This window comes from Globicephala melas, chromosome 2 (assembly GCF_963455315.2).
Source record: "Globicephala melas chromosome 2, mGloMel1.2, whole genome shotgun sequence".
NCBI lineage: Eukaryota > Metazoa > Chordata > Mammalia > Artiodactyla > Delphinidae > Globicephala > Globicephala melas.
In genome coordinates, this window is record NC_083315.2 from 41,283,076 (window position 1) to 41,308,670 (window position 25,595).

The 25,595-nt window shown below is 37.9% G+C and overlaps 1 protein-coding gene across 9 annotated transcripts in view; it reads right to left on the minus strand.

The window, feature by feature from the left end:
* AKAP13 (A-kinase anchoring protein 13) overlaps positions 1 to 25,595 on the minus strand; it is a 341,436-nt gene that overhangs the window by 64,496 nt on the left and 251,345 nt on the right. For 6 of the 9 annotated variants that reach the window (XM_060293884.1, XM_060293883.1, XM_030873201.2 and 3 more), the window contains 5 exons: positions 23,715 to 23,851; positions 13,517 to 13,887; positions 11,251 to 11,304; positions 5,852 to 6,044; positions 2,890 to 2,998 (listed from right to left, as the gene is read on the minus strand). In XM_060293884.1, the coding sequence (XP_060149867.1) occupies positions 2,890 to 2,998; positions 5,852 to 6,044; positions 11,251 to 11,304; positions 13,517 to 13,887; positions 23,715 to 23,851 (864 nt within the window). The remainder of the gene's footprint in view (positions 1 to 2,889; positions 2,999 to 5,851; positions 6,045 to 11,250; positions 11,305 to 13,516; positions 13,888 to 23,714; positions 23,852 to 25,595) is intronic. The other 3 variants (XM_030873203.2, XM_030873202.2, XM_030873207.3) reach the window with 1 other exon arrangement.

A 25,595-nucleotide genomic window follows, 5' to 3' on the forward strand; every position in this document is an offset into this window, starting at 1 on the left:
CTCTACATCAATGAATTTTTGAAACAGATTCCAGTTTGGGAATAATGCTGAGTTTGTCTGTTTTTCTAATCTGGCCAGTGACCCAATGATGGGATATTCCAGACAACAGCTCGGTGGACACACGTTTTCAGAAATGCTCAAATGGTAACAGCTATGAAAGGCTGTGGGAGAAGCAGCTAATTTCCTTCAAGGTAGAAGCTAGAACACAAGTAATAGCTGGGAAGTAGCGAGATAAGGCTGAGTTTAGGAAGTATTTTGTCCCTAGACAAGCACACTCATAAGACACAGCCACTTAAAGAAAATGAGGGACCACGTTCTAGTTTCTTCACCATTGCTTAGAGTCTGGTCAGAGAAAAACGGACCCTGGCACTGCCTGTACACTGTGAACTCATTCCATAAAGATAACAAATGCTTATCATAAGCCAGGAAACACGCTAATGTGAATTTTAAATAAATTCAACTTAAGCCCTATCATATTATTAGCTCTGTTTAATAGTTCAAGGACCCAAGGTCACAAAGCCACTAAGTGTGCTTACAATAAAGCATTAGTTAAAATATCTTAAGTGTACCACACACTTTAGGCTTTAAAACCACTGGGTAGGTTTTAATTATGATAGTTTCAGCAAGGACGACCATGGCCAAAGATGACTCATGCAGAGTATTTAAGGGATCTGGAATGAAGATTTGTGTCTGCGGCAAGTCGAGAACTACCCAGTTACCCTGAGACTTAAAGGCACAGCATGCAAGATACAAGTTTTAGCCTTCTGTTTAACAGCCAGAATTTTTACATCTGCAAAAAATTTATGTTTCTAGAGCAGAATAAAAAAATACAGTTGGGAAAATTAATTGTATATGGGGAGGACTAAGGAGAAATACTGTCATTAGAGTTGATGAGCCCTCCAATTATAGTATATGCTAACTTAGGGAAGTAAGTGGGGCTGGCTAATCATTCCAATCTGCATGAAATGTACATGACAAATCAGAATGAGGGTACTCTACTTTGATGAAAGGGTTGGACTCTTGCTCCAAGCTCTACTCGTGACAGCAGTCAGCTACTGATCTCAGTACCCCTCAGTGAGCTGAGCCACAAGTCCCCAGCAACGAGATGTGCCAGAGTTCCTGGCGCTAGAGGACAGTGTTTCCTGGGGGTGACCCGCATCATTTAGAGTGCTGGTTAGCAACTGAAAGCACAGTCAAAAACCATCTTGTTTTTTGGAGGAAAAATAATGAAGTGTTTCATGTATGAGGCAAGAGAGTGTGTCACAGAACAATGGAAAAAGCTCTCTCTCCGGGCCACATTCTGTTGGTACTGGGCAGCTGTTGCTGCAGGAGCAGGCCCTTCACCAGGCCACGGGAGGAGGGGGTGCAGAGCTGAAACGCCTCACGGACTGTCTTTGGTTATCAAGTTCTAGTTTTCTGGGTTCAAAGCCACTATAAACTATTTTGTTATAATAATTTTTGTTCTATACCAGCAAAACCACTAACCCAAAGCCAAATCAAAACCAAACCAAACCAAACCAAACCAAGATCCAAACAAAAGCAGGAACTGCTATTTCAGTCAAGTTCTGTGAGGTTGTACCTGTTATCTTGGGGAATAAGTCATTATTAGGCACCTTTAGTCCAACAGGCCAGACTGGTATTTGAAGTACTAATCATATGAAAATGAGGACGAAGTTAACAGAATTATCCATTATGCCTTAACTCCACCATGGAAATTAAGAAAATGAGGCCTCTAGTAAGTCAAAAATGGAGACAGAACATCCCATTAATGCAGGGCAGCTACTCCTGTCCTCAACTCTTTTAAGATGAGTTATATATCAGGGGACGCTGAAGAAACACCAGAAATACCAGGAGGGGTTATACCCTTTGCTTCAGCCTCCTGAATACATGATCTTTCAGCAAAGAATGTAATGTACCATACTCTCTTTGATGAGAATTTAAATCTTTATATCAAGATCCCACACTGCAACTACTCATGAAAAAGAAATCTATTTTTAAAATAAAACAAAAAAAGTGGGGTTTCCCAAAGAAACCTTTCTGTGGCAAACATCTGGATCCAATTCAAATATGTTTTCGAGCATCTTTAATTTGCAAACGCTCTGTGCCTGTGGATGCCCGACGTCTCTACTAACTTTCATAGTCATGGATCCTGAATCTGCATACAGCTCCAGTAATCATTTTTGGCTGTAATCCTTTTGGCATTTACTTAACTGACTAAAAATGTATCTCAGTCTCTCTCTGTCCTTCAAGAGCTTGACATTTTTAAAGAGCTCAGGAAACTAGTACTGGATAAAATGTGGATAATTGTACTGTGGTAATACAAGAAAATATCTTTGAGACACAAGAGCATTATATGTGTAACTTACTTTCGAATGTTTCAGAAAAATCCTTAAGGACAGAGATAAAGACAGGGAGCAAGATGGATAAAACAAGTGTTAAGATAACATTTGGAGGCTCCAGGTGAAGAATATGTGATTAAGTCTTTGTACTGTTTTTGCAACTATTTTAAAAAATAGTTATTTTTAACTAGAAAATAGTTATAAATAGTTAAAATATTTTTATTTATAAATAAAAAACAGTTATTTTTAACTGGAAATTATCTCAAAATAGAAAGTTTTTAAAAATGTTTGTCAGGTTTAGGCCTAAGAATACAATGAATTTAATGTGTAAAGGAGATTTTTATGTAGTAAAAGGAGGAAGATCCCCAAACTGAACTCTGTGTCACCTTTTTTGTAAATGATGAGCCATTCATTCAGAGGAACAGGCAGGCAAATGCTGTAAGGTAACGGCATAGGGTCTTAAAGTGGGAAAAAAAAAAAGAGAGAGAGAGAGAGAGAGGAAAAATGTTTAAAATATAATATATTTAATTTAAAAAAGTAGTATACTCACTGTCCAACCCAGGATGGCTGATGGTCATTAATGAGATGGATTTTGTCAATGGGGAAGAAATGGCTGATGTACAGTAATTAAATCCCTGTTGTTTAGATCTGTGACATGTCTGTGAAGGAAAAAAAGTAAACAGGTTCTGAGTACCTGCTCTCATATTTCTAGATAAGCACCGAATTTTACATTCTGACTCAGCCTAGGGAAATAAGGCAGTACACAAGAGGAATAAGAGCACAGGCTTTGTAGTCAGAAGTCTTCCCCGCCACAAAACAGCTGCTCAACTTCAGAGAAGCTACCTAGCTTTTCTGAGCCTTAGTGTTCTTATCGGCAAAATGGGGATAGTTAGAGTATCCATCCTTTACAGTTGTCTCATAACCCTCATAATACCTAATGATGTTTCAAACTTCGTAAGTGCATAATAAAACATCTACTGAATGCATAATCGATAAAAATAATTTCACTGGAAATACCAAAACTACATATAGTTCTTGCTCTTTGAAAATCTAAATATCACTTACAGATATAGTAGGATACCAGTAATATCATTCTTATTTTAAAGAGTTGGAAACAGAGATACAAGTAGAACGTGTTTTAAGATCACAAGCAAAGTTGCCTGTGCATCTGGACAGAAGCCTAAATCATTTTCACTTCCTCTTCTAAGATTACACTGCTTCTACATGAACATGAGGGTGACTGGAATTTGACAACTGAACTCCCTCAGTAAATTCACAGCCACTTCAAGGCCATGTAATCCAACCCACTGCAGAAATTCCTGCAACAAAACCCACGACAGTCAACTAGTGTTTATTAGTATGCTTCCAGTGATGATGGGATCCCTCTCCTTTTGCTTTGAGAGAGGCCATTCTAATTGGCAACTAACTTTAATTACCATAAATCTCTTCCCTTCATAGGAGGCTGAAATCTGTGCATGTCGAAAGGGAAGCAATGAAAATGCGTTACCAGGGTGAACTCAATTGCGCCAAAGACTTCTGATTATTTAGAGTTTGTTCCATGGGTAACCATGGAGTCTGAGGCAAACAGCTGCTATGTTTTGAATACAACTGTGAGGTCTGAAAAATGACATCAGTGAAAGGCAGAGATCTTCAACAGGAAGTTGGCTGCAGGCAACTTGTGCACATCAGTGATACCAGCAGCTCAAATATCCACTCTGAGGTTACACACAAGATGGAAAACTATGGGTGGGCAGAGCCCCTGGGAGACTAAGCACACAAGGTGCTACACTGTCAACAACTTCAGCTAGGCAGACTCAATCAGAAAGGCCATTAGAAAGACATCACTTACTATAAAACAGGGTCACAGCTAAAATTCCTAGGAATGTCAGTTCAGGAAAGGTTATTACATAAACAATATTAAGAAAATTAAAATGTTCTCATTTCCTCATTAAAAGTCATCTACTTCAAAGACATGGAAAAAAACAGTGGGACTAACAGTCTGGAATTCTGAGTTTAATACTGTTCAGCTAATAGCCAGTTACAAGGCTTAGGCAAGTCACTTAAATGGGCTTGAAGTTCTCACACACCAAAGCTTGAGCAGAATAGGAAGGGATATATTGGCCCTAAGTCTATGATTCTGTTCACAAGCACACAATTTTTGGTATTTTATGTGGTCCTAACAAATGACTTCCAAAGGATTCTATACATGTAAAATGCAACTTTTTCACTTGTCAGACTTTCCACTTGTCAGAGATGCTCTCGGTAGTCACCAAATTACAGTTTCCTATTTTTTTCCTCCCTCTTCCTGTTACCATTAGGCTAAATAAATCTAAACCATTTACTTCAATGAATATATTCTCTGTATTCTTGTTATTTTTCTATAAAGTATCAGGCCAAGAAGCCACGGGTGGGGGCCAAAAGGAGGTAAAATTCCTTTAGGCCTTCAATTGCATTTTCCTTAGGCCTAAATTCTCTTAGGCCTTCACATGAGCATAAGTGATACATTCATTTCTAAGGTAATCCTCTAGTGCCAAATTTATATTTGGTCATATCATTGCTATGTAGCAGGATGTAATAAAAAATTAAATTTCTACACAAAACCTTAGTCACTGATTCAAAGAACAGGTTAAGGTTTTTGTTTGTTTAATTTGTAATGTTTCCTTACATTTCTATCTAAAATGCCAGTCACCTATTCAGAGACAGGCGTTTAACTTTTTTGTTTGTTTAATTAGACATGTTTCATTTGAATGTGTATCCCGGAATCCTCTCAGAAGTTAATCCAAAGTCTCCTCGGCCGAAGAGGAGGAAAAAGGACTCAGTGGGGTAGGATGCTAGAAAAGCATACGATTCAAATTCTCAACTCAAAAACTCCCTGACGGTAAGTGATAAAGAGAAGATGAGAACTAAGAAAAAGTCGCTTGGTCTGGTGGAAAAGCAAGCCCAGGACCCTTCAAGACAGGAATTTCAAGAGCATGATAGTGGTGGACATTAGGTGGGGAGAAAGAGAAGGCAGGGAGTGCAGACGCTGTCTCAAGTAGCTTGGCAGTGACAGGAAGCAGAGAGAATACTTAGTTGTTGCCTAGACAATGCGATGAGACAAAGAATTTTTCTTCCCCAGGAAGGAGAAACTTAGGATATGTTTTTGAGAATTGGGAAATTTAACAATGGTAAGTAATACACTTCAAGACTCATTTTACTACTGGCGTGGTAAAAGAAGTTCTCAGACAAGAAGAAAAACTCAATTTAATATCCTGGATACTCTCCTAATTTCAAAATGTTTGCTTTGCTGGAATATTTAAATCTATGCAGATTAATGGCATTCTCTAATTAGTATTAAGTGCTAAAAAACTGCTGTGTGCTACACTGAGAATATTATATAGTGGGTAAGTAATCATAGCTCCTAGCCTTATATTAACATAAATCTTGCCTTCTTTGTTCCTAATATGAGGACATATTAGGGAAATAAAACTAATTTTTTCCAAATTAGCAACATATACCCATTTCAGCCTTACCTGCTGATCAAACATCCTATGTTCTCTCTGGCCTGATTCCAGATCCTCTTCTGAAAGTGACACCAACGAGTCACCCCTTTCCTCACCACTAAAAGGGTGTCTGAGCTCTTTGGTGTTCGAAGAGTTTACTTCCAGAGATGAGGATGACTTGTTTCCAATACCAGCTCCTCCTGTCAAGCCTTCTAGACTGAAACTGAACACAGAACCAAGAGTTAATTCATTCTATTTCTGAGTTTCAGAAAGGAAGGAGGATACAAAATCCCTTTAGCTGTATCTCCCCTGCTCATAACTATTTCTATGTCACCCAGCAAAACCATCTGCAAGGGCATGGCCATGAGCGCCACCTACCATTCTCCACAAATATCCTGGTATGCTGAGAAACACACTGCACTTAAGATTTTTTTTTAAAAAACCTCATTCAACTTACTCAAATGCTGAACCACTTAAGGTCATTTTCTCAGACATTTTTCAATATACCATATGGACAGGCCACATTAGCTTATTGATCTTTTATTCATGTGTGTTTTTTTCCCTTGATCTGATGTGATCAATCTTTGCCAGAATCTGAACTCTGCAAATGCCAAAGAATGAAATGGCACAGAGAAAATATGAGCATAAGTAACTTCCAGAAGGCAAAGAGGGAGACCTAGACTTGCCCTTGCATCCATCAAGTGGACCTTTATAACTTTACATTCAACTATAGTCTAGTTGACCTTTATAACTTCACAGGTATGCATCCACCCCCAGAAATCCCACATTACGTAGGAGCATTAATATCTGTGCACACCTGCCCGGACAACAACTGCTTTGACAGGTTTCCTGAGAATTGTTAGCTGCAGACAGGCACATGTGACACCTTAAAGGGCAAAAGCTGAAAAGCTACTGCATCTAAAAGAGGTTTAATTCCCCCCCCCTTAATACTGACAAAGGGGAAAAAAGCAAACTTAAGTTTTGGTATCTAAAATGGGATCCCTGGAATAGACTATGTGGTTTGTGGAATGAAAAGCATTTTTATGTAAGCAGGAGGCTATAGAGAGAGGTTGGCCATCTATCATCCTTGGGGTTGCTAGACAGAATAATTCACATCCGGTTACAACTGGATCTCAGAATACAGCTGTAGCAGACCATGTCCTCAGTTACAAGCATCTGGAATTGTATTTGAAGGTATACTGAAGCTATTTAGTTATCTCTGCTCAAAGTTAATTGCTACAAAAAATTTATGTATGCCAGTCCAGAAGGGTTTCTATTCGCTCTTTTTCGCCATGAATTACTTATTATGAACTGAAACCGTATGCCTCTATTTTCTTGAGTGAGTAAATTAAACAATGGACTTTGTTTTTCTTATTTCAATATGACAATAGAAATCATGACTAACTACACATAAATGTCTCTGTAAAACTCATTTTCAATAGCAGGGATAAGAAGACAGACTAAGTGAAGAAATTTAGTTTTCTATTATGAATTATTTGTAAAGACTGGGAAAGCCAGATCTATGCTTACCACAAAATTTAAACCTGAAAATGTTTTAGTAATTAAATCTGGCTGCTTAGTTGAGAGAAGAATATGCAATGATGAGGAATCTGTGAGCTTGGAATCTAAACAGATTGGTTGGTGGTCTTTTGTCACTTTGTTATACAGCAACAACTAACACAACATTGCAAAGCAATTGTACTCCAATAAAGATGTTAAAAAAATAAAGAGATTGGTGGATTTGGAAGTGTAAAAAGATGAGTGCATCTTATTAGCTGCCTTATTTCTGTTATGTTTTTCCTCAGGATGTAGGAATTCCTAGGATCTGGGAATTAGGACAGATCAAAACAAACAGAAAAGTGATTTATCATACCACCGAGACAATTCTGTGCAGAAAACACCAAATCTATAGCCACTTGAGCCAAAAAGGATGCATCAGGGTATACCATCTAACTCCTAGGCTGTACCCCTTCAACTGGATCAGTGGTGCCCACAGCAGAGGCAGCAGAACACTGTGCTCACAGCCAAAGCAGGCTGCCATATGCATTCTAGCCACACAGAAGCCAGCTCCAAGCCAAAAGCTCAAGTGCCGTATTTTAGGATTCCCCCTTTGGTGGCTGGACACACAACAATACCATACCTTCTGTAATTAAAGTCAGCACTCAGGGCAGCAGAGTATTGCACACCAGAAGGACACCAGCTCATACTGGGGATGACATCAAAGGAAGAAACAGAAATGGAAGAAGAGGAAACAGGCATGGGATTATTGGGTTTAAAAAGAAAGGGCATGGTTAGAGACAAACGGATTTATCTGATTATCAAAAAATTAGGAATGTAACATTGATTTAGAACTTAGAAAATGGCTGGAACAAAAAACATAGAAACTTAAAATTGTTCTACTGATGTCCATCTACATAATGTGTTGGAAATGACTACGCGAATTCTTTACAGGATAACAAGTCCAATCCTGGAAAACCAAGAATTCCTCCTAGAGAACACTGAACAGAGAATCCACCCTACGTGTGGCTGCTTCTTTGTTCCAACCTCCACCACTGGGGACAATCTCTCTATACATGCCACCACTCCTACAACTCCCTTACCACAGTGTCTCTAATCCTTAACTGTAAGGAACGATGACAAACTGCACTAGGGTAGGCTCACTGAGTCATCAGTTTTTTTCATGTCTCCACTAAGGATCCATCTAAGCCAGACAATTTATATCTTTCATAACGATATCCAGTCAACACTCAGATTCACCTTCAAACCCTATGCACTAGGCTTGTATGCTAAAGATAAAGCATAGAACAACGATCCTGTTTCCTTGTATTTTTTTAATGATAACGAAGGGATTTCTTTCCTTAAAAAAGAAAAGGAATTTTATAGTACTGGGTGAGCAATGTGTCTCTTAATTTTAGGTTTGTATCCACTTTCCCACAAGATTTTAAAAAATCCACTTGATCATCTATTTCCTTGACTATCTCAGCACTGATATTTATTCTCAAGCAGCAAGAACAGAAAATCTGGGGTTGGAAATGCTAAGTAAACATAACCAGCCAAAAAATAACCAATTCAAAACATGAGATACTCTGTGAAAGGAGCTGCATCCATAGGAGAGGATTTCTGATTAACAAAAGCTATCATTTAAAAAATAACACTGCTACTACTTTGGCCTTAAGGTCCTCAGTGACATGCTTTGGTTTTAAGAAGGGGGATAACAGTAAAACCAATCAGCTTCCTGAAGCTTCAAATGGGAAGACCTACAGACACCAAAAAACTCCACCTTGTCTTGAACACAGCTGATAACTCTATTTTGTTGATAAGTGGGAGGTTTTTGACAGACGAAAAAAGACAAGGAAAATGGTGGGAGAATAAATATGAGCTACCTCTATGGATCCTCTAAAAGTAAATCTTTAAAATAATATCATTAAAAATAATTTAAATGGTAAAACATTTTAAATCAGATTAAATTAATAGTACAAAGCTCACAAGTGCAAAAGCAGATAGTGGAAATACACACCTGAGACATGTCTCTACTAGTCTGCTAAGCAAGACCAGACTGACTTATAATTTACTTGTGTGAGGGAAGCAGGACTTGATATAGTTTGCAGATACACGTGAGATTCAGAAGTCCATTCTTTGAAAATTAATTTTGTATCTCTAAACTGTTAATAAAAGGTATATTATGCCTAAATAGCCAATTTATTAAAAACAGAATGTAGAAAAAATTAGTAACTGAATATATTTTGCCAATTTATCATTCATGAAAAATAAAATAATGTCTTTCTTCCTATAGATTTAAACTTCCCTTTACTCTCAGAAAACGACAATGATGTGAGAGACTGGGATGAAATTTAGGATGAAGAGAATGAAGAACAACAGGGAGACAGAAACCATGTCCGAAAAGCTTTTCTAAGGATTCAGGAAGGAAGCTGCAGATGGTCCTACAGTAGCAGAAAATTCCTTTCACAACTAAGAGTATTTTTGAGAGCATCATAATTTCCTCAATTCCTCAACTGGGGGGAGGTAACAATTCATGGTTCTTTAGCTTTGAGATTTAGTAGTTCCAGATTTAAAAAACAAGAACAAAAACAAGTATCCCGCTCCCCCCACCTTTTAATACTTGTTGGAACGCTTCAATTTTAGTAGCTAAGGCTTAATACAAAATTTAAAATTATAACCCATGTTCTTCCTACAGAAATATGACTAGGGATGAAACCGTCACTGGAGCTGCTGTGATGGCTGTATCTACATGCTAACCTGGACTGTATCCAGCAACCTGTCATCTTCCAGTGTCATCCAGTGCATGATTTTAATAAGTCCATACTGAAGAGTTTAAAAGAAAGTCAGACAAATATATCTCTAAAGGTTTTAGATACTTCTACTGAAAAAGGCATTTAACAACTTGTTCCCCTGGAGAAAAACTTAACCAGGTTCATGATTATCTAAGATTCATGAGAACATTTGTATTTGAGCTCAACTCTGTGCCTAAAATCTGGAATTAAAGGAAACACCTACTTGAAAAAGATGAAGCGGGAAAGAAAGACTGTTATTTGCCTGCTTCCCAACAAACAGCTTCAGCTAATAGTTAAAAATACCTTTACAAGTATCTCCTAATATGAGACACTAACAGTAATCAAACCATCGTTTTTAGACTTCTAAATTTTTTTCCAAACGAGGGAAGAAAAAGTCACAAATAACTTCTGTACGGTAAATATAAAACAAAACTCAGCATTTGAACAATTTAAAGCAAATCAGCACTTTCTGGCTAGAAATGACTTTTCAGCTTATAAATCACTATAATTTTTAGCTTCAAAATTTTATGTGACAAAAAATAATTAAGGAATTGAAAGACTGAGAGGGCCCCTGAGAAATCAGCTGATGCCTCTTACTTGCTTTAAGGAATGACCACATCAGCAGTGGAATGGAGAGCGCCAGGTGGCCTAGGAAGACAGGTTTTCATCACATTATTAAAGAACATGTTAAAAATATTTTAGGGCCTGTACATGAGCACACTCATGTTTCTGGTTCTTTCCCTTTTTTTGGAAAGAAAGAAAAAGTACTCCCCAGGGTCCATTACATAGGCACAACAGACACTTCTTTGAATTCTCCTGGATAAAGTTGGGGAGACCCTATTATCAAAATGATCTGAACACCAAAAAGCACAAGATGGAAAAAATATTTTTTAAATTGTTTTTCAAAAAATAAAAGTAGAATAGGAAAAAACTTCAAATTCGAGAAACCATTTCATATGGAATGGACATTAGCAATTAATAAGTACCTGTATTTTATTTGTCTGAAGCAGACATGACATTACTTAAAAATAGACTGTTTAATCATAGATGAAGCAGAATGAGATGCTTGTTAGTATAAGCTCAAAGGCAAACAGTTAGTCCAACAAGTTAGTGACATCAAGTTAGTGAACTCTGTACCTTCTCCTATGAATGGGAGGTCTCCTGACAACATCCCCAAGAACTCGCATTGAACTGAAAATGAATGGTGGAAGAGGTCAGTGTCGAGTTGAAATAAAGTGGATACAAACGCATGAAACATACAGACATCACACTGGGAAGAGACACAATGGCCAAAGAGAAATAGTTCAGGGAGTAAGGGAATGAAAGAATGTGGAATCAGGAAAACATCATGACCAAAAAGGCCTGATAATTTCTGAGAAGGGCTACTTTGCTCCCTCCTTGCTCTAAGGAGTTAATCAGGTGACCAAGAATGAGGTTTATTAAATTATAAAAGTAAAAGGATTTTTAAAAAAGGCCATTCAAAACTTTAAAAGGGTTTTCTTAAGACTCTACAATTCAGGTTACACTATATGCAGATAACACTATAAGAATTAGTCAAACTAATTAAAGTGAACCCTAACTCTCATTCCATTATCTCCAGAGGTATTGGCACAGTGGTGCTAAGCAATCCTTAATGATAAACTCCAACAGGAGGTTCCGTGGTATCACATAGGTTGAAAATATAAACAATTTAGGTGATATGGTTCTAATCTTAGCTCAGTCCTAAAATCATGTAATCTTGGGCAAAATCATTTAATCTGAGCTTCAATTTCCTCATTGGAGCTACATGACCCATGAAGTCACATCTAGCTCGGAAATCAAAGTCATGGCAAAGGGATCCATAGTGGTTTATAAAGGAAAAAAGATTATATATAAAATAAATCCTCATTTCTTAATGTTGTCATCATCTAAGACAAGTATATCCTGTCAAGAAGCTTCTCTTGCTTCAGGAAGGGAATTCTGGCTGTTGGGATCATTCCCCCAACCTTATTTTTTCTTGTGGTATGAATGCTTTAAAAAAAAAAAAAAAAAAAGTACAGCTTGAATAAAGCTGGGAAGGAAAGCTTTTAGAAACTGCTTTTTACATAATCTAGGATTTCAAATATATATAAAAACTGCCCATCAGATAAAGCAACCGCTTATTTTTAAGCTTAGCATTCTGAACTCCACCCCAGAATAATACGGAGTTCTAGAAAGAGCGCCTGACCAGGAAACTGGAAACCTGGATCCCACTGACCTTGGGTAAATGATATAAACTACCTGCAGAGTCTCATCTGCAAAAATGGGGTTAATCCCACCTGACTCATGAAGAGGTTGCAACATTACATGAGACAATGTGTTATTAAAAGAATCTGAAAAGGGTAGCAAGTCAGGAAGGTGTAAGATATGATGAAGGCAGGGACTCTGTTCACCTCTGGGTCTCCAGAACATAGAAATGCCTGACGTGCAGGCGGTGCTTAATATATGTTGGCCGAATAAAAGAATAAATGAGCGAGTGAATGTGATCAGATTACATGTACTTATAGCTATGAGCCAAAATATTAGGAGGTCAAGGAATTTTTAAAAAGCAAACAAACCAATAATTGCTGCCGGTGAACCGTTCTATCAATTGTTTTACAACTGTCAGCCTCCTCCCTTGGCTGCTTGTCCGCATTAAGAAAGCAGCTTTGGAGCAGGCACACCTTTGCACATACAGTAGGCCTCATGGCACTTGTTCTTTACACTCAAAGCCATCTGCTTAAATTCATCTAGGCAGCCAATGGTCAGAAGCCAATCCAACTTTTCTTAGCGCCTGCTTCCAAACTGAAGGTATGAGACTGGGTGGCACTTACAAGAGAGCCCCAAGACTGAGTGATACATGGAAAAACACTAACAACTGAATGATTATTATGATTTCTTAAGGATTAAACACTGGTAATTTAGACTTCATCAACTCTCTGCACTAGAAACAGATGGCAATTTCTGTGAAGCACTGTGAAGACTTCGATGTGTTGAGACTTTAAGAGTTCATGTTTATTTCTTAATTCAAAACTGACATGAAACTATTCCCCCCCAATTTTCTAATCTCTGAATTTCATGAACAAATCTGGCCTGAACAAATGCTACCATTTATTAAACACCCACGTGACTGACATATTTCACTTGTAATCTTTATTATTACAAATATTCAGAAAGGCAGGTGTTTTACAGATGAGAAAGTTAAAGCTCAGAAGGGTCAAGTAACTTGCCAAGGTTTTCCACATAGAAAGTTATAGAGCTAGAGTTTAAACACAGATTTTCCTGATTCCAAAGCCTATATTCTTTCTTCTATACCATGGTGTCTCCTAAAATCTTTTACTAATAATAACACCAAATCAAAAGCAAGCAGACACTGAGAGACTAGACAAACAGCCTTCCATCTCACCTCCGGTGGTTCATTTCTGCGTCACTGGCTGCGTTCTTCCCAGGACCCCAGCTGTGCCTCCGGAAAGGGGACAGAGAGCGCATAGAGCTCCTCAGGACAGAGCCGTTCGCAGGCACTTCAGTGATGCTGTCCATCTCCTCCTCTTCCATCTCACCTGAGCCAGCAGGCTCACTCTCACTCTCTCGACCCTCAGCTCCCACCCCATGGTTGTAGAAACCATCAAGACATTGCTGGTCTCTGGACCTGTTCAAATTTGAAATCTGGGGGAGGGACACATCACTGCCATGAGAAGAATGTCGATCCAAGGATGCTGTGTCATCGGTGGAGGAACTGGATCCAGTGATATCACAGGCCAACTGTTCTTCCTCAGGCTGTAATGGAGAGAAAGCACGTATGGTTGGAAATGGCAGGACCAAGCAGACAGCTCTCTGTTATTCCCTTTACAGTGGGTAGGACAGGCAAGATCACAGTTGGCTTCAAACAGATTTCTTTCTTAAAGCATGATCACAGATGGATTCAAACAGCCTCCAGTAAAGGTAGGGTCGAGGTCTATGCTCTTTTTACCCTTTTACTAGAGGTGCTAGATGAGAAGTACATCGTTTTCCCTTTTTTACAGATGAACAGATCTAATTCAAGTCAGTTTTTTTCAGTCAATACCATCAACTGAAATGAAGGGAAACTATGTCTCTGAGGTTTCTGCTTATGAAAACTCTAAATTCATACCATATAAAGTTTAGGTTTTCTTTGTTTTGTTTTTTTTACAAGCCTTAACTAAAAACAAGGTAGTGTGCTTGGCTACAACAGTGATATACTGAAGTTTATATTCCAAAAGCAAGTCTAATTGTTTTCAGTAGCATTTTGAAAAATGCAGAATAGCTTATTATCCCACCTAAAGTCTGCCACAAATGCCCAAATTCTGGCCACAAACACCTAAATGCAAGAAATCTATCCCCTTTTTTCCTTTAACTGAGTACTGGCTGAGTTTTATCGAGCCAACTGTACATAAAATAATCAGTCCTGGCAATGCAGCCTTTGATAAAGTGATGATGCTGTTTCCCTGGCCAACTTCTAGAGCCTAACAGGAATTGTGCCATTTTGATCCCAGTGGCCTGACATTCTCCACGTGCTGAAAGACACCAGAACACATAATTTGATGGGTGAGGGAAAGGTAAGCATCATGGCATTCAAAAAATAAATGTATCCAAAAGATAAGTAAAGTGTCTAAAAAGATACATGCTCACATTCTGAGTTACAGATGTTGGCACTGTACTATCTTAGTACCCTTATTTTGCATTCTTATGGGATAGGGAACAAGGAACAGAGAAAGATATTCTGTGATTTTTTTTTTCCCCTTCACAGTATTTCCCTAATCAGTCAGTCTACTCAGTTTTAATTAGGAGTAAAGAAACTTACAGCTCTTCAAGAAAGATTTTAAAAATTATGGAAACTAATGAGTCCTGTTAGCTTTGAAACAGAAAACAACTCCCATACTAAAGGGAGTGCCACTTTAAAGGCTTAACATAACACTTCAAAAGCACTGTATCTTCTGTACACTGTACCTTCTTTATACCGCTGGGGCTGGATCTCACCAGCTCATATGAGCTCTTTTTTCCACCCTGTAGAATCCCGTTTCCTACGTTAATTGCTCTTTAAACGATGAGTGAGGGAAAGATGCGAGGGGACCACTGGACAGTCAGAAATCTGAGGCCCAGACTGTCTCATGGGCTCCCCCACCCCTCCAAGTACAAGAGAAGCAAGATTTGAATGGAGGTTGATTTCAACTTTTAAACTGCCCTGTTCTGTTATCTTAAAAAAAAGAAAACCAACCCTGTAAGGATAAGATCACCTTAAAAAACAAACAAACAAAAAAAACCACCCTGTAAGGATAAGATCTCAAAGTCAATATCAGAAAAGTCCTCAGTGTTCCCTTCACTGGGCCACACTGTAAAATAAAACTATATGCTTTACCAAGTAGATTCTAAAACAGGGTAGGTCTTGTTTTAAAATAAAATTATCGATGACCCCTTTTAAGTTAGTGAGGATTGACCTGGGCATCCTAAAGTTTCTATTCCTGGGGCCACTCTCCACAGAAAGGGAGACTATAAATGGTCATGAATACCAACTTTAGAAGACACTTTTAGGATGTCTTAGCTTTTTCACTGTACTGTGTTGAATAGTGTCCTCCTCAAGTTCACATCCTTTTCGGAATGTGACCTTATTTGGTTGAGTCTTTGCAAATGTTATTCGTTAAGATGAGGTCATACTACACTAGGGTAGTTCCTGAATCCAAAAGCAGTAGTGTCCTTATAAGAAGAGACAGCAGCCCCTCTGATACATTGCTTTTAGGACCTCCTGCCTCCAAAACTATGAAAGAATAAATTTATGTTGTTTCAAGCCACCAAATTTGTGGTAATTGGTTACAGCGGTCCTGGGAAACTAAAGCTGCCTAAATGTCTAATTCTCAAAACAATACCAAGGGACAAGCAGAATGGGCATCAAAAAAGCAAAATGTGTGATGAGCCTGTTTTAAAACACACAAGCAAGGCTTCAAAAGATATGAAAGCTTTTGAGTAGAAGTTTCCATTTATCACACATTCTTCATACAAGTTAGCTCTTCCCAGTGTGAAAATGACTTGCAGATGGTAGAATAGGTTTCTCTGTAACAAGGAGAAATCTGCCTAGCATACAGCCTCAACATAGCCTTGTTCCTTGTGTGTGCTATGGCATTTCTTGGTGTGTGCTTTTAACTCTGAGTTTTTAAAAAACAAAAACACAAAATAAAAGACCTGGGAGTTTTTTCATAGTAACACGTGATTTCTTTAGTTTTGCATTCCTGATCCTGATTTAAGAATCAGGTTCACACAGTATAATATTCTTACACTCAAGTATTTTTGTGAGCTAGCAGTTATTATCTGAAAAGGGAAAAAAAGGACAAATACAGAAATTAAGACTGAGCTCATTTATTAAGTACTGAGGCAAATGGTTTTAACTTTAGACTGAATCTAAAGAAGGCTCTAAACTACTTTTCTCCAAGTTTTTCTTAGCATTCTCAAAAGAATTTCCCAACTTCATCACATCTTTACACTACCTTTGCAGACTAGAAAGTAGTCAGTGGTGTAATGAGAAATCAAACCCAGAGTATGGTCGTAGCCTTTCTACAGCTAGGTATGTGTCTATGGATAAGTCACATGATGATCTTTAGATCTAAAGGTTAGAAATTAATATAAGGTCTGTTGAAAAGTATTGTCCATTTAAATCATGGATAACAGAGGAAAGAAGGAAAGCAGGTTTTTAAAACTTTTGAACTGTTTTTGCAATGTTCCCTTTCCAGTCCCTGAATTTGTTAGTGCTAAAGTTTCTAGAGATGTCTGCCAAATAACAGATGTGAGAACTACTACTTCCACCATTTTCCTCCCTCCTCAAAAAAGTACCAGATTGGGGGGATGCTGTTTTTTCATTTATATATATTAGAAACGGAGAAAAATTATGGCTTCTGACACAGACAGAATGTTCCATGCCTAATAGTTGAAGCTCCTCTTAAGAGTTTTTGAGTTGTCAGTCTTTCTTCAGAGAGGTCTTTTCTCTTAAAATGTCTGCTAATTAAACGACTTTCAAGACTTAGGAAATTATTCCTGATTATCTGGAGGAATGGTGCCATGGGATCAATTAAACTAACACATTTTTTAAAACTTAGATTTGAATCCATGTAAATCAAATGTACTAGTTAAACTGATCCCATGCTGCCATTCCTCCAGACAATCAAGAATAATATCCCAAGTCCTATATATATATATATATATATACACACATGTAATATAAATATATATTTATATGAATACTTACGCATTTATATATAAATATATATAAGAATGAAATATATGTACATATATATTTTCATTCTTATAAACAAACAGCCAAAACAATTGTGATGAGTATTAAGACTGGGTTAGGGCAGAGAAGTAGAAGAGATGTTAAAAGGTGGAAACAGGAGAGAAGGGGTGGTTGGGAGTCACGTATGTATGCTAGGGAAACTAAGACCAAGTCTACCTGAGACTGACACACAAATCCTTCCTCTCTTGAGTATTCATAATTGGGTTTCCCTCCTGCATATAGGAGGACGGGAACACACACAAAAAACTATCATCTCTACCATCAGCTTCTCTCTCCTTGGGGTTTATAAAATTTTGAAAATCTGCAAATGGTTATCAGGCTAGAAAAACCCAATAGGCCTCAGAGAGAATGCCCTCTGAGCACTACAAAGGTGTGAGAGCGGCTGGTCTTTCCAACACTAGCCTTAAACAGACAGTTCTGGCTTCAGGGGCAGGGGCTGAGTCCAACAGAGTGACCCAAGGGTACTTGGGTTTTGCTTAATTTAAGGCCAAATAAACTAGAGAGAATGAAATTACATAAACAAAAGTTAATGTAAAAGTCCAAAACAAATGATGATTTTTATATAAAGCTTGAGAGAATCTATTACTTAAATATATGTGCAGTATAACTATTACATAAATTTGAATAATAATTATTTACTGGATACTCACCATGTGTGGGGCTCTATACTAAGTGATTTCGATGTATGATTTCTTTTAATCCTCACAACTATTTCCTTTAGTAGCTATTCTTATTCCCATTTTATAGATGAGAAAACTGAAGCTCAGTGAGGTTACATAATAAACTCAAGTTTCTAATTTAACTGATCTGGAGTAAGGGCCAGACTTTTTTTCTTTGTCTTTGTTTTTTTCCCTTCTTCTTCTTCTTCAAGCTCTCCAGGTGATTCTAGGTACAGCTAGGATTCAATCCTATTGCTAAAAACTACAGAGCTGTTACCGCAGCTGGGGGCAGACAAATCAATAACAAGATAGGACACAGGTAGCAATACTATAAAAATGTGATAAGTTACACTTCATCAAAAATTTAAAAATTCAGTTCATCAAGACAGCATTATCAAAGTGAACAGGTAGCCATAGAGTGGAAGAAAATATTTTCAAAATGTAAATCTAACAAAGGACTGGTATCCAGGATACATATATAGAATTTCTACTTCTCAACAACAAAAAGATAAACGATCTAATTTTTTTAATGGGCAAAAGAGATGAACAGACATTCCATAAAGGAAGATACACATAAGTGGCCAATAAACACATGAAAATGTGTTTAACATAATCATTAGGTATCAAGGAAAAGCAAATCAGAAACACAGTGAGCTACCACTACATGCACACCAGAAATGCTACAGTCAAAGCAAAACAAAACAATTATACATGTTGCTAAGGACGTGGTGCCACTATAATTCTCATTCTTGCTGTTGAGAATAAAAAATGGTATAACGACTTTGGAAAAGGGTCTGGCAATTTCTTATAAAACTAAACCTACACTTATGATATGATCCAGAAATTCCACTCTTGGGTATTCATCTAAGAGGAATGATAATATTTATATTTCATTTATATGAAGTTCTGAAATAGGAAAAATTAACCTGTGGTAGAAAAAAATTAGAACGGTTGCTGCCTCTAGTGGGTTAGAGAGGAGACAGACTGGGAAGGGGCATGAGAAAACTTTCCAAAGTGATATATCCTTATGGGCATTTAGGTTACAAAGATGGGTGAATGCATTAATCAAAGGTCACTGAGGTAGAGCTGTTATGGAAAACAGTATGGAGGTTCCTCAAAAAATTAAAGGCAGGACTAACTGCCATATATGATCCAGCAATCCCACATCTGGGTATATATCCAAAGGAAATAAAGTCACTGTCTTGAAGAGATATGTGCACTCCCATGTTCAAAGCAGCATTATTGACAGTAGCCAACATATGGAAATATCCTAAGTATCCAACGACAGATGAATGGATATAGAATTATTCAGCCTTGAAAAAGAAGGAAATCCTGCCATTTGCGATAACATGGATGCATCTTGAGGGCATCATGCTAAGTGAAATAAGCGAGACACAGAAAGACAAATACTTCACGATCTCACTTAAATGTGAAATCTAAAAACGTCAAACTCATAGTAACAGGGAGTATAATGGTGGTTACCAGGGGCTGGAGGGGTGGGGGAAATGGGAAGATGTTAGTCAAAGGGAACATACTTTCAGTTATGAGATGAGTAAGTTCTGGAGACCTAATATACACTATGGTCACTATAGTTAATAATAAGGTACTGTATCCTTGAAATCTGCCAAGAAAGTAAATCTCAAGTGTTTTCTCCACACACATAAAAAGTAACTACGTGAGGTGACAGATATGTTAGTTAGCCTGATTGTGGTAATCACTTCACAATGTATGTATGTAATATGTATGTAAGTATCATATATATGTGTGTTTATTTATATATATATATAAACAACATGTCATACACCTCAAATATATATGATTTTTATTTGTCGACTGTAACTCAATAAAGTTGGGGGGGAAGTCACTGAATGGTACTCTTGAGACTGCATACTTCATTGTATGTAAATTTTATAAAAAAACAAAAAACAACAACCCTATAAACAAATACTGAATTCTAAGTATTTAGGGGTGAAGTGTATTGATATCTGTAAGTTATTTTGAAGTGCATCAAAGAAATTAGATGAACTGGTAGGTGGAAGAATGAGAGACAGATGCATAACTATGTAACAAAGCAAATGTAATAAAAAGTTAATTGCAGAATTTAGGTGGTGGATGTTCACTGCACAATTCTTCTAACTTTTCTGTTTCAGAATTTTTAAAATAAAATGTTGGCGAAAAAAATGCCTGATTGGCTTTCTTAACCAGTGTCACACCATATAGGTATGATATAGATATGTATATAGAGAGGTGTAAACATTATATACACTTATATACATAGAAATATAGAAATAGCTATGCAGTTTATATCTTATTACTACACCTGAAGGAATCATGCTTAATATTGCCAAAATACCAGTCCTTTAATTTTCATTCACTTACTCGTCAAATACTTATAAATTATTATCTATTATATTATACACAGGACACTCTGCCATGTGCCTTGAAAATAAAAGCTCATATTTTAAAATCCTAATGTATGCCAATCACTTAATCCATTTATGTACAATACTTTATTTAAGTATCTGATAGCAAGCATCAGCCCTGCTTCACAGTTCTGAAATTACAATAATTTCAATACTTATTCATAAGTGATTATAGTTTTTCTAATTTGGATTCTGTAAACATATTTACTTTAAAAGTTTAAAATAAAAGGTAAATTTTTGGCTTGGTGTTTAAGTACTTGAGAGCAAACTACAGCAATATAAAATAAAGGATTTTCCTTTAAGGGTTAGCATCTTAGGGGAGTTACTTTGATTTTCTTAATTGTGGATATGTCTTATAACTTGGAGGAAAAAACAAGGTGTAAGGGCTTTACTTTATCTCTGGGAAAAGAGGCAGCAACTATCAGTATTTTCTGTGGCTTTCAATTATCCTTTTGGATAACAGAGTGGCCCAGATCGTGTATTTTATGATCACACTTTTCTTTCTTAGCTAGTGCCAGAAAGCATCCTAGGATTTCTTCTCACGTTAAAAACAAAATTTAAATTTTATGCTGTTGATCTATGGAAAAAAAGAACTTAGAAACGAGCAAATATCCATAAGAATAAACATGAAGCTCGCAACACTCACCAAAGAGTCATACTTGCCAGGAGGCAGGCATACTGAGTGGAAACATAAGATTAAGTGGAAAGTTCTGACAAACATCGCAGGCTAATGTTAAAGAGACCTCTGTTAAGGCCAGAGTCACACAAGTGGCTGCAGGAAGTGACCTAATGCACCACTCATGGTTCGCAGAAAAGGATGTTGCAATGCCTTGCCTACAGATTATTTTTTAGAGGAGGGAGAGTGGGAGGGCTGGAGCCTGAGAAGAAGCTCTGGGACAATCTGATGTTTCACAGTACATGTTGTGTGGATGACCACAGAGGAAGGCTTTTAAGGAAGTAGCTGATGGCCTGTCTGCCACTGCCATGCTTCTATATAAAGCACCGGTTATTAAAGCAGGTGTCTGGAGGTTGAGAGCAAAATAACAGAAAATGAACAGATTTCAGAGTTAGGGCTACGTACAAATCTCAATTTTGTTACTTACCAGCTGAGTAATTTTGAGTAAACTTCTTTACCAATCAGAGCCTCTATTTCCTCAGGAGTATAATGAAGATAAAACCACCCACCTTGCAGGGTTGCTGGGAGCATGAAATGTGACCACATACTTTAAAAATTCTGTTCAGTGCCTAGTATAAAGTAAGCATCTTGTACACATGAGTCTGTCTGTCTCCTTTTCCCGTCACATGTAAACCCTGGGTTTTATGAATGCTAGAGAAAACATTATTGCAAAACCTCTCTGTCACTAACAACAGTGGTAGAGCGGAGACACTAAGAGGAAGGACCCTCCAAATCTCACCCCAGGCCATCAGACATTCTTCTGTCAGCATGAAGAGGTGAAAGTGCATTCGCCATTTCTCGACTTCCTGAGGCACCCCAGTATGAAATGTTGGTCAAAGTTTATTCAGGGTATGCTTCAACCTTTAAAAATTGTATCTGTCCAGTCATCCTGAAAAAACTGCCAAATCTAGCACTGGCCATTTGTATGAACAATCTCCTAAGTGCTTTTGGCAGTTCGAACAATTAGGTAAAATGTAGTAAATTCTAATTCCCCTTAGCTAGGAAAATCATTCAATTTAGTAACCAGAAATAACTATCATTCTGCAGAGATGGTAACGCCCAGGGCAAGCTGTCACGCACCTAGGAGGTTCAAGCAATTATTTCTTAATGGAGACTTTGCAATTTGTTAAAAATTTCTTAGTAAGAAAATTTTCACACATATATAAATGTTTAACAAATCCTCATGTATCCATGACCCAGCTTCAGTGATTACTGATGACTATTTTAAAGCTGGAACTTAGAGAGATTATCTAATTTATTTATCTCGGACAAAAGCAATACATTTTTAAAGACATGCACCTTCGGAATGGTATTCCCCTTGAGGGGAGGTGGACACTTTAGGAGTCCTCACAATGAAAACCTCAAAATCACAGTGGAAATTACCTAAATTCTGTTGGTTAAAAAAAAAAAAAAAAAAAAAAAAAGATCATATTGGTGTCCCTCTCCCTAAATAACTTCGGAGAAGGACAGATCCTCCAAGTTGTGTGGACTTTTTACTTTACAGAATCCCTTCTATGACTAACAATGCCATGAGTCTTTCCAAGGCCCTCTGGAAGACAATGACCACAAGGAAAAGGAACGAGGAAAAGGGTGAGGGGAGGCCAAGCGGGCATACGAGAGCCGCTGAGCAAAAATGAAGGGAAAGTGAAAGTAAATGCACAGAGGCTTAAATACATTCCAGACCAGAGTCCCAGAACGGTAAGCCTTCTTCTAGTGTAACTTTTAAACCCAGCATCATCACGCTGCCTTGGAGAACCTAAGCAGCCACTAACCCCAACTGCTCTCATCACTTCTCCAAAGTCATCGTGAACCCTCACAAAGGCGTCTGCACAGCTGCCATGTTTCTGCCCCCTCAACCACCCTCTATTATAAAGACAAGCACTTGTGGCATATAACTGAGTACCATTTGCTGATCCTGCTGTGGGAAAGGCCTCTATTCTTCTTAGGAGACAAAACCAACCTTGCTGCAACCAGATACAAACATAAGCAAAAGAATGCAACAACCCCCCCCCCCCAACACACACACACACTCTCTCAGAGCTTCAAATTATATGAAAACACGAGGTGATTCATGTGGATGGGCTTGGCTTTTCACTAGTGAGAAAGCTTGGATTCCTGAGCAGAGCTCTAGAAACTCCAATTAAGCAGGCTCCATGAGGACGGGTGACATCACCAAGCTCAGCAGCGAGCTTCAGGCCTAAACACATCAATCAGAAGGCTCTGTGGTTAGTTTATACACATGACGTCATACAGTCTGAGCTGTGGTTCCTTCCTGCCCCCTGAGAAGCATTCACTGTCATCTGATTTAATTCACAATAAAGGAACTTCCATTTCTTTAGGCTTCAATGTGAGCTTCAAAACCTGTACGTAACCAGCCATGATTCTACAGAAAATAAAGTGGCCAAGGCCTCTTTCTAAGGCCTGGCAACCTGGAGCTTCATTCTCTGAAAGTGGGCATTTACACTTCTCTAAGACCTGAAGAGAAGCCCTGTAAGGCTAGTAGGAGTCACATCTTACTAGCAGGAGTCACACACTGAGTACAACAGTACCTTGGAGAAGATAATGCTGTCCACTTCTTCACTGGGTGAGTGAAAGAGGTCAGAATCACTTCCAGATTCTCTTTTAAGGACACCTTGTTTTGAGGCACACTCTCTGCCCAATCCAACATCCAGGAAGTTATCACATTCTGAAAAAGAAAATTTATTCAACCACTGCTTTAAAAAAAAAAAATCAGTTTCTTTTCATTCCAGCCTTTTAAATCAACCAGCTGATGAATCTCCCTCCCTCCTCATACTAAGAAGCTGTAAAGGACACAGTCGAATTAGTAGCTTTCAATTCTCAGTTGATACAGTTACTACAGGACAACCATGAGTTTGTCATGTAAACCACAGGTACAGAAAGATAAAACGATGATTTAGAACCATAATTCCACCTATGTATTTAAATAATGATCTTTTCCTCCTGGTAGTTATAGAATTTATTTCTTTTGTTACCAGAATCAGAAGTTCCTTATTAGGAAACTATGTGATAGGATTTGTGGGCAATTTCTGTTTTTGAGACTTAAGTTCTTTCTGGAAACTTGTTACTTTATCAAAATACCGAGATAAAAGACAAAGGGGGAGCATAACTAATAAAACATACCTGTGTATTAAACTCACGGGTTCTATTAAGCAATAACAGAAATATAACTATTTAAATTCTCCTACCTTTAATAGATCTGACATTGGATGAATAATGTGATGAAGAAAAATATATAATCTAGAATCTGTTTTCAGTTCAACAACTAGGATGTGGACTCTGGTGAACCAGACAGAGAGGGCCTTGATAGAAATATTACATTGGTACATCTAGGGATTCTAAAGATTTGTATGCTTAAATTAGCAAAGTATTTAACCCACTCTCTTCTTTAACTCTGTAAACAAAAAGGACATGTGACCTGATAACAACAGAGATAAAAATATCTCTGTGTACATGGTGAAACCAAGTAAGACATCAACCTCCTTCAAGAAGTTTTGAAGAATGAAGCGTTTCCATTCTAGTTAGCATTAAGCATGATTTGGAAAAACAAACGTATGTTTATCAAACCTGCAGGTGACACTAAGTGATGAGGGAGAGAGTAGATAACCTGGCTACCTAGCAGTTCATGAGAACTCTACCTGGAGGTTTTGCTTGAAAGCAAATTCAAGAGGAGTTCACAATACAAGGTTATGGCAAAACAAACAAATACTAATGGTTTTAGGCTCTATTAATAGACAATGCACCCAAATCCAAAATGGGGACAGTCTGGCCAGTATGTGCCACCAACACTGCACCTATACGGTTGTGTTTGTTCCTAAATATTGATAAATTAAATTAAAACACTGATAAACAAAAATGCATGCATGGTAATGAGGTCACCATGAGTGGAAACACCTGGGATACATTCAGGTTGCAGAGGAGCTTGAAGAAAATGTGTCTGAGGATGGCTGCAGATTTGCCCTGTGCCATTCAGGAGGGAGAACAAAGCTTGCCAAGTGGAAGCCAGAGCTTCACTATAACGGGGCTTCGGGCCATAGGCTGGCAGCCTTATAAAGTCATGAGGCTCGTTCACCAGAAGGGCTGGAGCAAAGGCTGAGTGACCGTGGCAAGACATTTCGAAAAAGCTGTCTGCGCAGAAGTGGAAGTGGAGACTGAACTAGACGACCCCTAATGTGTCTTTTAATTCTTATAGTCTATGCTTAGACAATAAGAGTGTGTGTGTGTGTGTGTGTGTGTGTGTGTGTGTGTGTGTGTACAGGTCTGTGTTCAGAGATAATGAGAAGAGGAAGTTTTTCTTATCTAAATTAACTAATAACTGATCATCAATCAATAAATAATTTGCCCTGCATTAGCCAGGAATCTTAGAGGAAGGGTCAAAGAGGCGCTGCACTGATACAGGTCATGAATCACTT